This window comes from Peromyscus eremicus, chromosome 10 (genome assembly GCF_949786415.1).
Source record: "Peromyscus eremicus chromosome 10, PerEre_H2_v1, whole genome shotgun sequence".
NCBI lineage: Eukaryota > Metazoa > Chordata > Mammalia > Rodentia > Cricetidae > Peromyscus > Peromyscus eremicus.
The window spans coordinates 66,375,663-66,390,948 of record NC_081426.1 but is presented as its reverse complement, the minus strand read 5'-3'; the positions used below and the strand labels follow the sequence as shown (position 1 = coordinate 66,390,948).

The 15,286-nt window shown below is 37.4% G+C and overlaps 1 protein-coding gene across 11 annotated transcripts in view; it reads right to left on the bottom strand.

Moving 5' to 3' along the window:
- Fip1l1 (factor interacting with PAPOLA and CPSF1) overlaps positions 1 to 15,286 on the bottom strand; it is a 64,429-nt gene that overhangs the window by 26,682 nt on the left and 22,461 nt on the right. For 6 of the 11 annotated variants that reach the window (XM_059276017.1, XM_059276018.1, XM_059276019.1 and 3 more), the window contains 2 exons: positions 14,762 to 14,871; positions 1,059 to 1,152 (listed from right to left, as the gene is read on the bottom strand). In XM_059276017.1, coding sequence (XP_059132000.1) covers positions 1,059 to 1,152; positions 14,762 to 14,871 — 204 coding nt within the window. Of the gene's footprint in view, positions 1 to 1,058; positions 1,153 to 7,390; positions 7,499 to 14,761; positions 14,872 to 15,286 lie in introns of all 11 variants that reach the window. The other 5 variants (XM_059276013.1, XM_059276022.1, XM_059276014.1 and 2 more) reach the window with 1 other exon arrangement.

Below are 15,286 nucleotides of genomic sequence, written 5' to 3'. Positions count from 1 at the left end.
AGAAACTCACATGCAAGTAAGTAAGCCAGGCATTTGAGGACCTAATCTCACCACATGGTAAAGTGTTAAGCACGTGTTAATAGGTGGAAAAGAAGCAGTTATGAATGTAAATAACTTTTTATGTGAGCCACTCTAAGAGCAAAAGTTCCCCTGGCAAAGAGTGCAGTGTTGACTGTGTGATTAGATACAAACTTGAAGACCTAAACATATTAAAGCAATGCAGGAAGGTGACCACCACAAACTGGGACTTTTAACCGTCCCATGATACATTCTGATTGTGCAATGAGGTTTACAAATAGCAAAGCCAGCTAACACAATATATACACTCTTGAATTCTTACTAAAACATACCATTTAAATATGTAATTTTGTTTTGTTTTGTTTTGTTTTTTGAGACAGGGTTTCTCTGTGTAGCTTTGGAGCCTGTCCTGGATCTCGCTCTGTAGACCAGGCTGGCCTCGAACACACAGAGATCCTCCTGGCTCTGCCTCCCGAGTGCTGGGATTAAAGGCTTGAGCCACCACCACCCGGCAAATATGTAATTATTTTTATTAACTTTTTTCTACATTTAAGTACTATAATCTTCCGAGTGTTCTACTCATAACTTATTAAAATTGAAATTTCTTGAAACCATTTCAAGAAATCATAACAATTTAATGATAGGAATAACTATCTTCTGTTTTACAAAAATTACCTTTAAAATGCTAAGAAGCATATAAATGCTAAAAAGCACATTTTATATGCTTTATTGACAATAAACATCTAGGTGGTAGAATTCTAGGTTGATTTCCCCTTCGCTTTCTTTTCAATGAAATTATACGGTATGCTTCTAACAAGCAAAGGAAAACTTCATTCACAGAAATTGAGAGGTTATAAATTCTAAATGGGAAGTTTTTCTAATAAGTATAGATAAGGCTGATGGTTTTGCATATGAAATCCCTTCATAACATTGAAAGCAACTGACAAAGACTAGCACTATGGGGGTCTACATGCATGCACACATGCGCACATGGCGTCAGTTAAACAAGAACACACAATGGCTGGTTTTGAAATAGAAACCTGTATATTGCTGTTCTCGTTGGCCCGGCGTCTTCCTTCTACTCGGCTGATGGTTATTGTCTGACCAATGACATCAATTGCACCAGGTAATCTCCTGAAACACAAGAGTTGAAGAAATTCAGTTTCATCTAATTAGATGATTGAAGAATAGAAACATTAACAAATACACAGCCTTTATGGTGTACTTTTAAAATAAAAATGTATTGAAAGAATTTCTCTGACGTAGATTCTCACTACTCTGTAATCTGATTTTTGAAAAAATATAATTTTACTAAAGTAGTTTGCAAACAAATTTACCTTCATGGAATAGAATCAGATAGTAAATGCTAGACAAGCTGAAATAAAATCTGTTAGCTATGACAATTAATCCAACAAATAATTCTATTCCTCAAACACTTAGTTCTCCAAAAAGGCTTGAAAAGAGATAATGGTCGTTTTCACACACAAACACAGCACATCCGCCATTCTCTTTAGTGATATAGTCAGGCTGTGAAATGTTAAAAGGAAAAAGGAAACCAGTTTCTCCTTTCTAGTGACTCTCCTTCAGATAAACACTGTAAGCACCGAAGCCTGGCTTACCTGTCCTTGGTATTTACCATCCCTCTCAAGTTTGAGAGGTAAGGATAAATGATCTACCAGGAACCATGCTACAAGTCAACAGAAACAGTAGGCTACTTTTTCTTTTTTAATAAAAGCTACTATGTAGCTGAGGAAGGACTTTTAAAAGCATATATGCTGAACAAGAAAGAGGAAATCACTTCAGAAACAGGCTCTGAAAAGTGGATGTAAGAATTGTTTCACTTTTCAGTCCTAACAATTCAAACTTTAAAACTTCACAGAAGAAAAAAAAATCCTTAAGAGAACTCCATTAAAGTGTACATAAACAAACATAAAACAAAATTAGTGTATAATTGTTGGATATGGTAACATCAAAGTGCAGAGTATAATTAATTGACATAATAACTGGATGGCAAAACCAATTTTCATGCCTGATACCTTCTAATCCCATGAACTATGTATGCTTCCTTCCAACAAAGTAATTAATTCACCTTTGAAAACACTAGGACTTTTCTGGAAATAATGCATTAGCCAGTTTGTTTCCAGTAACTATTATTTTACAGCCGTAAGAATAAAAGGGCCCCATCATTAAAGTACACAAGGACATCAGAGATGTCATCCAAGTACAAGTCAGCATCCTTCACTGTCTCTTTCTATATCAGACTCAACCATCTAGGAAAAAGCTCAGATACAAACCAATGTCAACAATGACCATTTCGTGCTGACTCTCTTCTGTACACTTTTAATACAATACAACAATGTTCAAGCCTTTCTAATTTCAGTAGATCATTGACTTTCTAGCATTTCCATAAAAGCAATGAGCAAGAGTAGCGCACACAACTTAGAGACATTCTGTTTAAAGATTTACTTTTATTTTTATTCAGGTGTTTGCAGACGCTCATGGAGGCCAGAAGAGAGTGTTAGATTCCAGGGAGCTGAAGCTATAGGCAGCTCATAGCCAGCAGATGTGGGGTGCTGGGAATCAAACACCAGTCCTCTGCAAGAGTAGCAAGCTTTCTTAACAACTAAGCCCCTGATTCATAATAATATCCCACTATAACTGGGGAAATACCCAAACTTTCACATATAAGAGAATAATCCAAACATGAGGCAAGCAAATAGTCTTCCAATTTGTATCCTAAAACTTAAAATAATACAAAATTATACAGATCACTGCTTCCTATTAAAGCACGTGCTCTCTGCCCTTGGAATCCAACATACTGTCAGACATGGTGCTTATTTCCCTCACCATTTATAGTCATGAAAATTTCAATATCAAAATCTACTTCCTTTCCTACTCTTCCCCACTACAGAACCGGTCCCCTCTTGAAGTTTTAAAATGTATTCCCATCAAAATTACCCTGCCACATTTGTTTGGATTTGTAGTTCAGACTGCAAATTCTCTGACTCCATAAGACATCCATTGAAAAGTAAGCCTCAGTACGAGACTGACTTTTCTCTATGATTCCTAATAAATTGTCTCTTAGCACTGTGGCTTTAAAAACTCCAGGGACACCAGGAAGCATGCAGCTCTTCAACTTTACCTTAAATGAAGAACACATTAGTTTTCTAAGCTTTAAGTGGAGTAATCACAAGAAATGCAAGATGGTAAACACCATGTTTGTAAAACATAACAGTAGAGAAATCAGTCTTCAGAACACACCCCCAGGAAGTCCAAAAACACTGCCCTAAGACCTCCTGGCCCAGGTTTTTGAATAAACTACATCAAATAATTCCCTTTTATCAGAATGAATTTGACATTTTGTTCACAAGTGGATTATGACATGTTCATAGATGAAGCAAAGTAAACAAAAGTAACATATAACACAATGGACTAATGTCAAACTCCATTAGTCCTGAGCCACATGATGGAATACACTGAATCACATTAGTCCCAGAATGTGTCCCCATCAACTTTGCCACTCCACCATCCCAAGGATTAAACCCACGGTCTCACGTACGCTCGGCAAGTTCTCTAGCAGCTCTCCATGGAAATTCCCAGCAGACAGTTTATTTATTACATGAAAACTCTCAGCAGTGCTTCACGACAGGAAGAGCTGCCGGAACTCAGACGTCAACACAGTGCATCTAACTAACCGGGCCCCAGATCTGCTCAGTACCGCCGACTCCGCTACTGCTATTCTCAGCACTCTTGATATGAGACGCAACTGTATGGTAAGAAGCAGGGACAGAGACTAAGCACTCTGGATATCTGAGTTTATCTACAGCTTAAATGGGCTCTTGTTCATAAGTTTCCATCTTGTAAGTATCCTGCAAATATGAAACCATTTCTGAAATCAAATTAAAATGTCTTATTTTGATGATTCTGATGCCCCAGAAAGAGTGAAGGGCTGCTAACAAAGATAAAACTGGGATTTCTCAATGGCAACTAGAGGTCACATGAAGATAGGCACAGGCTATTTGCTAATCTCTGTCATAATTGTATGTCTAAGCCACCCACTTTCAGCAGGCAGGGCAAAGGCATTCTCAGTGCACAGCTCTTTAGTGCATATGATAAAAATAAATCACTAGTTGCAGATTGCTTGTCAGTAATTTAGCACTTGTATTAACTGAGCACTTTACTTACATTTATAACTCATAACTTATGGCACAACTATTATTCACACTTTTACATACAAGAATATAGAGCAAAACTGTGAATTCTTTTTGGAAGAAAGTATGATAGATTACAGTAGTTTTTAAATCTTATTGGTAATAAGACACACAAGAAATGTGTTTTGCCTAAGAAATCCAGAACATATTTATTACATTTAAAAAAATGGAGTTTTGTAAAATGATGCTTACTATAAAGGAAAAGTACAATATTAAAAGCAAACATGATTTTATTATAAAAAGCCTAATGACAAAACCCAACAAATATCACCTAGAACCGCCAAACTGACTGAGACTGAGAAATGAGTTACAACTATACACTTTGAAAAGCACCAAAACCAGACAAACTCTGCAGTATCTGTACAACAGAAGCAAAAATGGATTTCACAGCTCCATTCTCAAATGCCGTGGACAGCATCAGAGTGTGAGGCTCAATCAGTCAGGGGAGTCTATCCAAAAGAGGTCAAGTCTCATCTAAGGAAGAGCGAGTGTTCTAGCACATAGAGCTTTCGAAGAAGGACCAAGAGATCCCAAACCTCAGGTGTGTGTAAAACGCAGATGAGAGGCCACTGTGTGAAGCAAGTTTACAAATGAGTTACTGCTACAAAGAAAATCGAGAACATTTTCTAGCTTTATATTTCTGAAGAGTTTTTCACAATAAAAACTGGGGAGCAGACATTTCAAAGATTTATTCTCTAAGAAAAAAATAGCATTTGAATTTTTCTTATACTAAAACAATTATTTATTTTATATGTATGGATGTTTTTCCTGCATGCTTGTCTGTACACTGTGTGTGTGGTGCCTATAGAGGTAGAAGAGGGGGTATGATCCCCTGGAACCACAATTAGATAGTTGTGAGCCTCCATCTGGGTGCTGGGAACTGAACACGCATCCTCTGCAAACGCAACAAGTGAGCTTAACCACTGAGCCATCTCTCCAAACCCCAGCATTTGAAATTTTCATATTCCCAAATAGAAGACAGTTATAGTTGGTGAGATGTCTCAATCAGGTCATATATCTAAACATATGGCTGTAACCTCTCTTAAGCTATTACAGGAAAGAATGAACCAACACACAAGATCAACATAAATACACGAATGGGAATGAGGGATATTTTAGATGGTCTGAAGAGCACAAATCAAGAAAAAGAATGTAGAGGAAGTATTGGGTAGTAGGTCTACTGCAAAACTGTCCATCATTCATCTTGCAAATGAAAACACATAATACCCTGCTGAAACTAGCTGGTAATCAAGAGGTAAAAAATATAAATTAAATAAACATTACATAAAGGACTCTGTGAGGCTATAAATGTTACCCAATGCCAACTCTCAGTAGAGTTACTGCTGTCATTCTATTGCAAGCTAGCATTTGAGGTGAACCTTTCAGCCCACCCAGAATCAAGCCTCTAAGTCAATCTGGGCAGTAATATGGCTGGTCAGGATAAAAATAAATTCAATTATTATACACTAAATCAAATTATTATATAGAAGTGCCACTAATACAAGTATTAAAATTCTGAATTACATTTAATTGCTAACAATATGAAAAAATTCATTGTTTGACTCCACATATTAGAACTAACTTTACCTAAAATAATTTTAAATTTCTCTTGATTACACATGTAAAATTTTAGTGTCATTTAAGTATAACTAAAATTTGCTAATAAAATGACTATTAAAATAAATCACTGTTTTCATTCTTTTTTAAAGCTACTGTGTATTTTGCTGGCTTTAGTTATTGACTGCGTAAGAGTGTTTTGTGTGCACACATGTCTGTGCATCACATGCATGCCTGGTGGCCGTGGAGGGCCGAAGAGGGCATCGGCTGCCTGGAACTGCAGTTACTGGTGATTGTGAACCAGCACACTGTGTACTGGAAACTAAACCTGGTCCTCCGCAAGAGCAGTCAGTGCTTTTAACCTCTGAGCCAACTCTCCAGCCTCCTTCTTTCTTTCTTTCTTTCTTTTTTTTTTTTTTCATTCTTAACCCATCAAAAAAAATCACATAAAATTGTTCTGAAAACTTTTACCTTCTCAGTTACTAGACGGATAGTTAGGAGTATTTTTTAAAAAGTCAAAATACTGTCTCTGACATGAATGCCTATTTTTTTCTTTGACATAAATAACTTATTCTTTTCTAATAGCAAACCTCAAACTGACTAGAAATTTTTACAATTCACTAAGAATATATAATTAAGCTTCTATGGGGAAAAAAATGAAAATCAAACTTTCTTTGGATAGTGCTGCCCCCTCTGCTTTTTGTAAAATGCTACAATCAAAAGCACCTGCCATAATTTGCATATCTAAAAGCTTTTACATTAAAGTTATTAAGAGCAAACCACCACCAGATCATTAGTACATGATTTAGACAAAGGAAGCATAAAATTCTTCAACAACACAAACAAAGCCAACAGCAAAATTATTCCTTGTTTGGTTGTAATACTCTCAAAGGGCATGTTAAAATTACCCTGGGCTATATATACTTCTGAGTCGTACACTAAACTATTATCTCTCACACTAACTACTGTTAGCAATACATTCTGCGTGGACAGCACTACTCACTGTATCCTTTAGAAATGAGTTAATCCCATTTCGCTGACTTAGAAATTATAGTGTGTCTATGGCTGTACACACTGTGAGGACATTTGAACACAAATCAAAAATCTATGGATGGTGGGATTATGAGTCAACCCGCTAACTAGAGAAACACACAACCTAGGGCAGCTGGTAGAGACCCACTACAGGAAGAGCAGGCTGAGACAAGGTAGCTGGACAGGATTAGAAAAATTCTGTGGAGTCAAATTTGCAAGTCCTAAAACTAGTTCAGAAAGTTACACTTCATGCATAAGCAGTGAAAAATAGCTGAGAATATCATAAAAGAATGTATAAAAACAAAGAATTAACATGCAACAAGGGGGAGAGAAAAGTTCAGAACACCATAATTAGTGTGGTTCAATGTAACAATTACATACATGAAAGGCCAAAAGGATGAGGAAGACACATGCTGGGTCTCAGTAAAATGCCTCAATGCACTCTGACAAAGCATCAATGGGGAGAAATATGGTAGAGTCTCAAAACTAGTTACCTTATTATATACTAAGAGACACAGTAATACCAGTGATCTAAAGATGAGGAAGTAGCCAAGGTTTAAAAACAGCCTTACCTTAGGTCAGGTGACTCGGCCCTCCCATATCGATCCTGCCACTTCCCAACGCTTGAACTGGCTTTTCTGGAGGCAGTACTTGTCTGAGACTGAGAAGAGGTGCTGTTTCTGGTGAGATAAATTTGCTATGTTTTTTCTTACATACTGTTGTCTCTAACCCCCCTTGTCCTGTTTATTTTTCCTTGGCATGCTTTTTCTAAGGTGCTCTGACATGTTCCTACAGTACCATTCTTTTCAAGTCATGAAGCATTTGCTGGAGAACTGACTACTGCAGGCATTTTAATTTAGATGTTGTTATCACCAACTTGTTAACTCTTGAATACTATTAGAAATGTTTCAACATAGTATGGTGTCAAGATGCAGAAATGAAAAAAGAACCAAGGGTATGCCCAAAAAATTATCAAAAAACAAATTTGTGCCTTTATGAATTAATAACAATTTCTGCTGTTTCACAAAATCTCACTCAAAACTGGTGTTGTTTTCTTCTATGCTCCTCAATAACCCATATTTGTCAGTACAACCAGTTTATCGTAATACTCGGATTTGTTTCATAAAAACCTATGATAAACTAAAATTTCATTGCAAAGGAACAACTCTTTCCAAGCACATTTCCAAAGCTATTTTCTCTCCAGTGACACACTCCATTCAAAGTTTAGCTAGGCACAGTGGCATTCACAGGGCTGAGGCAGGAAGCTCACCAGCTGACTACACAGGAAGACTCTGTCACAAAAGTAAGTCCAGCTATTTCCATTCTCGCCAATCCTGGGAAAGACTGTTTCAAAGCTACTAAAACTACACACATTTCCAAGTCTACTTCTGTAAACACGCACCCAGGGAAAAATGAACTACAAATGAACTGAAGGGAATCTGTCACTAAAATCAAAGAAAAAAAAAGAAAGTGACAGCTCCATGTATCCACTGGATAGCCCTGTCCTTGGCTCTGAGTTCACTATTTACTCATGGGAAAAGAAATTCCACCAGTAGTCATGGAGGAAAAGATGCTACAGTGAAGAGACCAAAGGAACCAGTGACACTGAAGCACATGAAGAAATGTTTCCCCATTCACTCTCAGTCTAAACCAGAGTAGAAAGAACTCTTTAATTGTGTGTGTGTTAATAGCTAAGCAGAAATCCCAAATCTATTAAGATTACATTTGATTACCAATCAAATGAGTAACAGACTGAAGCTGCTGGGGGCCAGATTATCACTTTGAGAACAAAGAGACATAATATGAACTAGTTCTGAGAAAGGAAGCATCTGTGGTATCAAACTGGATGTAAAAGAAACATGATTTCATGACTCAAACTTTATTTAAAAATATGCAAGTGACACTTTCATACTGAAATTGCTGTTTCCCAAGCTGTTAAGTGCTTAAATGGCCCTGAAAATAAATGACACCCCAGTGCAACGATCATAGCTATCAGCCTGATCTTGCTTTTGAATTAGTATTCCTCCTAAGATGAGTAAATGTCTTAAAAGAAATCAGATGAGCTTGGAATACCCTGCTAATGCCAAGAAGCAGAGATCATACATACATACATACATACATACACACACACACACACACACACACACAGTCAAAAGCAATTTTGAAGCCACTCCCACCAGTCAATTGGGAAAATTTGACACATCAAAACAAAACAAATTACTATATAAAATCACACACATGCACCCATACGGGCGGGCGGACACACACACACACACACACACACACACACACACACACATCCTTCTCTACACATAAGAACTCATACACTTTGTGAGGCATGTTGTCAATGCCAGCACTGGAAAGGGTGAGGTGGAAGGATTGTGATAGCCTAAGCTACATGGCAAAATCTTGTTTCAAAAACACTGAAAAGCAGGAGCTGGAGAGATGGCTCAGTGGTTAAGAGCACTTGTTGTTCTTTCAGAGAACCCAAGTTTGGTTCTTAGCACCCATATGATCCCAAGGGATCCAGCATCCTCTTCTTGCTTCCTTAGGAACCAGATACACATATGGTACATGTACATACATGCAGGCAAAATACTCATAAAAGCAAGTAAGACTGGGTAGATGGCTCAGTGGTCAAGAACACTGAGAGCTCTTCTAGAGGACCTAGGTTCAAGTCTCAGCCTTGTCTGTTCCAAAGGATCCAACATACTCTTGTGACTTCTGTGGTACCACATACATACAGTGCACAGACTTATATGCATGCAAAACACCCATACACATTAACAAGATAATTTAAACAAAATTTTAAAAGTTAATTATTGTTTTAAAGACATTATAATAGCAACTCAGTTATTATAAAAATCATCAACAGATGATAAAGTTCTTGGGAAGTTAGGACATTTATACCTAGTTTCTCTGCAAAATTACTTTTTTTTAATGGTGCTAGGAATCAGACCCAGGGCCTTGCACATGCAAGCAGTTTCTCTAAAACTGAGCAATATCCCCAATGCAAAAATGACTTCTTAAATGCAAAAGGAGAAACAGGAACTTGACGTAGAGCCAGAAAGGCATGAGCACAAGTAACTCACTAGATTTACCATCATTAGTAAAAGACAAGTGGGGCAAATGGGTTATTTCTCTTGAGGCTGGTACACTGAAGAGGAGAACACAGCATCATTTACACAACAGTCTCAAAGTACAAGCCCATCTAATAATGAGGAGGAACTGGCAAAGTCAGAATGAGGAACCATCTCTAAAACAACCGGATTACACTCTTCTAAAATGCAACCAAAGGCTTGAGAAGCTGCTCTAGATGGTAAACATCTGAAGAGAGAGCTCAAATGAATGACCCTGGACTGAGTGCGAGGTCAAAAAGAAAAGGAATTCAGTAAAGGACAATATTGAGATAACTGGCAAAATTGATGATCTGGGTATTAGACAAAGGATTGATTCAGCATCAGATTTTCCTGACTTTGATAACTGCCCTATTTACACTTATGTAATAAAACGTCCATCCATGTTCCTAAGAAATACAAGGTGAAGTGTTTAGAGGTTAAGAGAAGCATGCATCCAATGGTTACCATCCAAATTAGCATCCAAACAGTTGAGAGAGAAGTATTTTTAAGAAGCAAATACAACATGTTAGAACCTAGTGAACTGTGTAGATGAGGTTCTCCGTGCTTTACTTGGAACTCTTAAGTTTGAATACTTGTCAAAACAGAACAGTACAAAATGAAAACAACAAGGAAAAGAATAGCAAAGATTTGTTTTCCAATGTACTTGCTAGTTTACAACAATATACTGTATTTGTAAAATCTTATCAAGATGTAAACTCCTATCACTTTTCCATAGATATGTACTTCAAAAGAAAATAAATAATATGAGAACTTAAAAAGACTAAACAAAGCATTCTGATATAGCAAATGTAGACCTCTCCTTAAGTATGCCAGCTTGCTGGGCAGTTCCGAAGTTGCAAACTCACCATTTCTACCAATCCCAAATTTCAGAAGGTCTCTGCAAACATCCACCTACACATTAGTAAGGCATGTAAGATTTTAGCAAGGGAGATCTAGTGCTTAGGCCAGTATCACAGATCACTACTCTTAAATCTGGTTTATGTCTCAGTATTGACAATACTATCTTCCTCCTAAACTCAATAAAAATTTATTTCCAAAGATTTTATCCAATTTTCATATATATAAAATGACCCCCACACACACACACACACGATTTTTAGGGAATTAGTTTACAAAGATTCTAAAAGTCTATTTTTGATTAACTGAAGATAAATCCAGAAAACAAATTTTCCTAACGAGGAATGAGCACTGCCCTTTATATTCAGAAGTGATGAGAAAAGCATGCTAGGTATGTTCCTATTAGTTGCAAGGGCAATTACTCATACTTGAAGTGGTGACGGGCCTGCTAATTTCCCATCCTTCCTTCACCAGGTGTTTTTCTGTCCCTTACCATCTTTTTCATTCCATCTTTATGCATATCTTCCAATGTCTTTATCTCTACTTAGGTCCAGTCATTACTATTATCACCCCTTGAATACACATTCACTTTTTGGGGCCCTCTGTCCCTTAGTTATTGCCTGGCATAACCTCCACTCCTGTGAAATACAACTGTAACTGCTCTTCATGAGCACATCTAAAGCACACTTGACTTGGCTCATTTTAGACCTTGGCTTCTTCAATCTAACAAACACAAACTGCAAACACAAATCCATTAACTTTTCATTTTATTAACTCATTTCCATCAACATATAAAAACATTGTTTCTCCCAATTTGGAGTAAGCCTTCGAACTCTGTTTCCCTCTGACTACTGCCAAGTGATCCTATTCTTTTTTTTACACAAAAGTTTATTCACCTACCCCAAAAAAAGACCACTTCAGGCTTCTCTTTCAAACATCAACACCCACTCTACCATCTTTAGTCTGCCCTGCTAAGTCTTTATCTCATTTTCCTAGGGGAAAAAAAGGGTAGCAATCTACGAGAGTGTCCCATTGTTCTCATTATTTTTTTGTCTAGGTACTTGCTGCAATCTCCTACAAGGGTCCCTGTTTCTACCTTTTCTCACTCTACACGTTGTTCTTAGCAAAGAAACTAAACTGAGACTTGAAAACCCCAAGTACAGCACATTCTCTCCAGTTAGGAAGTTGTTTACCACCCATGCATTCATACCCTGTTCCCTTTGGTCTAACTAAGAACACTGCTCTACAACTGTCCCCCTTCCTTACTTCTTGATCATTAAGATTTCTAACTAACTCATTCTCAAGTACACATACACTGCAGTTTCTTTTACCTTGAAAAATCTGGCCTCACATGTCCCTATTTCCCTGGTTCTAGCCCCACAGACAAGAGAAAATAGTCTTTAAAGTTGTTCATATTTTTACTTTTCAATTCCTCTCATTTCTGCTTTGTTTTTTAGAAAGTGTCTCTCTATATAGTCTACCTGTCCTGGAGCTCACTCTGTAGACCAGACTGGCCTTGAACTCACAGAGACCCACCTGCCTCTGCCTCTGTCTCCTAAGTGCTGGGAGTAAAGGAAGATCTCTTGTTTCTGTTGAAGCCATTTAAGTCTTTTCAATTTACCTTGTACACCATCTTGGTCAGGATCATCAGTGACTATCATACCTGAAAATCTAATAGACATTTGATCTTCATCTTCCTGACCAATTTATCACTAATGTTTGACAGTTGACCACTCCATACATTAACTTTCATCTATGCCTCCTTATTGGTCCTTTGTTACTGATTACTATTCATTCTTTTAGTATCTCAAGGCTCTGTCCTCTTTCCATTCTGGATCAATACGTTTTTGATGGTCTAGTTAAATTTCCCAGCTTCACTTTAGATAGCATTTGAACAGTGATCACTGTCTTCAGCCAATGCTCTTTTCCTTATTCCACAGACATTATCCAGCCCTCCAACTTCCACTTTCATATTACACCGGCACCTTGACTTCTATCCCCTCGACTGAATGCCTTGTCCAAGTCTCTCTCCAAGTCATTCCTCTTGTAGTCCTCTCCATCTCTTAAATGACACCCCATCATGACATTTGTGTTGAGCAAGGCAAAATCCTTGAATTCATTGAGAATAACTTTTCTCTGTAATATACAACAAACCAACCCAGACATGCCATTGCAAGCCTTTGGAATACACCCAGTAGCTAACTATTCTGACCATTCATCATCACCTTGGTCCAGGACACCATTATCTCTTGCCTACACATTTGTTGCAGTCTCTTACACCTTGTCCCCTTTTCTATCACTGTTCACAATGTAAGCTGCTCTTAGTAAAGCAGCTAAATTAAGACTTGAAAACCTTAGTCAGACTGGCTTGCTAAAAACCCCACTGTGGCTCCTCATTCGTTTCAAATAGAGGAAAACACAAAGCAAAGCTTTTATATTATCACAAGATGTGATACAATTCAACACACTCCCCACAAGGAGGGGAACACAAAAGGAGACAAAGACTCCATGACTTTTAAAGAGTTTCACTGTAACAGTATCTAGAGGAATATTTCCATGTGACAAACAGTTCCACAACACTTTACAGACCTTAATTCACTTGACACATGCAGCTAGACTCAATGGAAGTACTATTACTACATTTTACCAATTTGGAAATTCAGACCTAAGAAAATTAGAGTCGGCCCAAGGACACTCAACTAGTAGACTGCTGAGTTAGAATTTAAACCCTAGAAATCTAAGGCAAGATTCCAACCTCTTAACAAAATTCAAAAGCAGAAACTCGACAAAATAAAGTGGAACTTTTAGAAAAATCCAAAATCCAAAATACTATCTATTAAAGGATCAATACTCTTTAGCTTCTGTAATTGGTTAATCAAATGTTTTATGAAATTTCATTTAGTTCAAATTACAGCATTTGAGATGTTTCTATAGTAATCCATATAAATCTCGGCTCACTTTTAAATGTTTCACTTTGGACTAAAGCTTTAAGAATCTTTATTTTAACTGGTCATGGCAGAACATGCCATTAATCCTAGCACGTGGGAGGCAGAGGCTGGCAGATCTCTGTGATTCTGAGGCCAACCTGGTCTATACAGCAAGTTCCAGGCTAGCCAGGGCTATATAATGAGATCCTGTCTCAAACAAACAAACAAACAAACCCTAAACAAATAAAAGAGCATTTTAGTTAGAGATGAGCCTAATGCTTCTTTAAGGTCTCTTCCCCCATTAGTGTATATCATAAAGTATAATTTCTCAGGACAGTAATAAACTGAAGAACAAATGAAAAGAGACAACTAGAACATACATTTAAGCAGGTAACAGAAGGTAAATAGTCTGGCAGAGAATCTTTAATGGCTGAGTTGACTTATTTCAGGCCCAGACTTGTTAACCTTAATCTAATCCAAGACTAAACTGCTGGCATCCTCAACCTTCCCTGGTCTTCACTTATTCTTTGTTATTTTCCTTATAATGGAGTCACAAAGAAACAATTGTCACATTTGAATGAAAAGGACATTTTTTTTTCTGCATAATTACTACTTCTATCTAGTATTTTATAAACACAAAATTGGGGGTTATATGAAAGCAAAGAATGCCATAAGACTTTTATGGATGAAATTTCTATCATTTATTTTATAAAAATCCCTTTAAGTCCATAGATCTAGACCTAGGAAGTCCAATAAATCTTTATGTGAGAATAATACACACAGTGAAGAGCATGAGCAGTCACCACTTCTGCATGGAAGATTATTGTAACTATACCATGCTCCATTTCGTGCAGACTCGGGTGTTTTGTTTTTTAAGATGGAACAGCACCCTGAGAAGTTGTTTATAATGATTCAAACTACAGGTCGAGTGTCCAGTTTGTACTGGTAGAACCCCGGGAGACTTCATATTTAACACAGCATTACAGCACAGACACAGCGCCAAGATCCCAACGCTGGGACTATAAAGGATCTAACTAACCTGCTTGGTGGCAGGCCAGTCTTGAACAACGAGGGCGGAGAAGTAAACTCTGCTTTTGTAGATGGAAGCGCTGCTTCTTTCTCTGAATTTCCAGTTCTCCCTTGCTGTACCTTCAAAAAGAAAAACGGGGTTACTACTTTGCTTAATTTAACAGACACTCAAGTACGAGGCACTTTTAAGTCTGTAGCATTTGCTCTGAAGTTAAATATGAAGAATGTACCATGCCTGGATATGTATTAAAAGGGATCTATCTTAGATAGCATTAGGTGAAACACATCAAAGATGGATTTGAGGATCAAAATGTTCCAATTACTAAAATGTTCAGTTTGTCACTTAGAAGCCCCAAGAAACCCAAATGTAACTCTTCACAAATTGTTCATCAGCAAAGTTAGCCTAGGATATACCTGGTTACAACTCCATGTTTTCGAGTTCAAGGAAAGCCTTGAAGTTTTCCCCTTCTGTACTCACAAGCTTTACTAGCAATCTGACCATTTGCTATTTCACACAGTGATCTGCTTCAACATT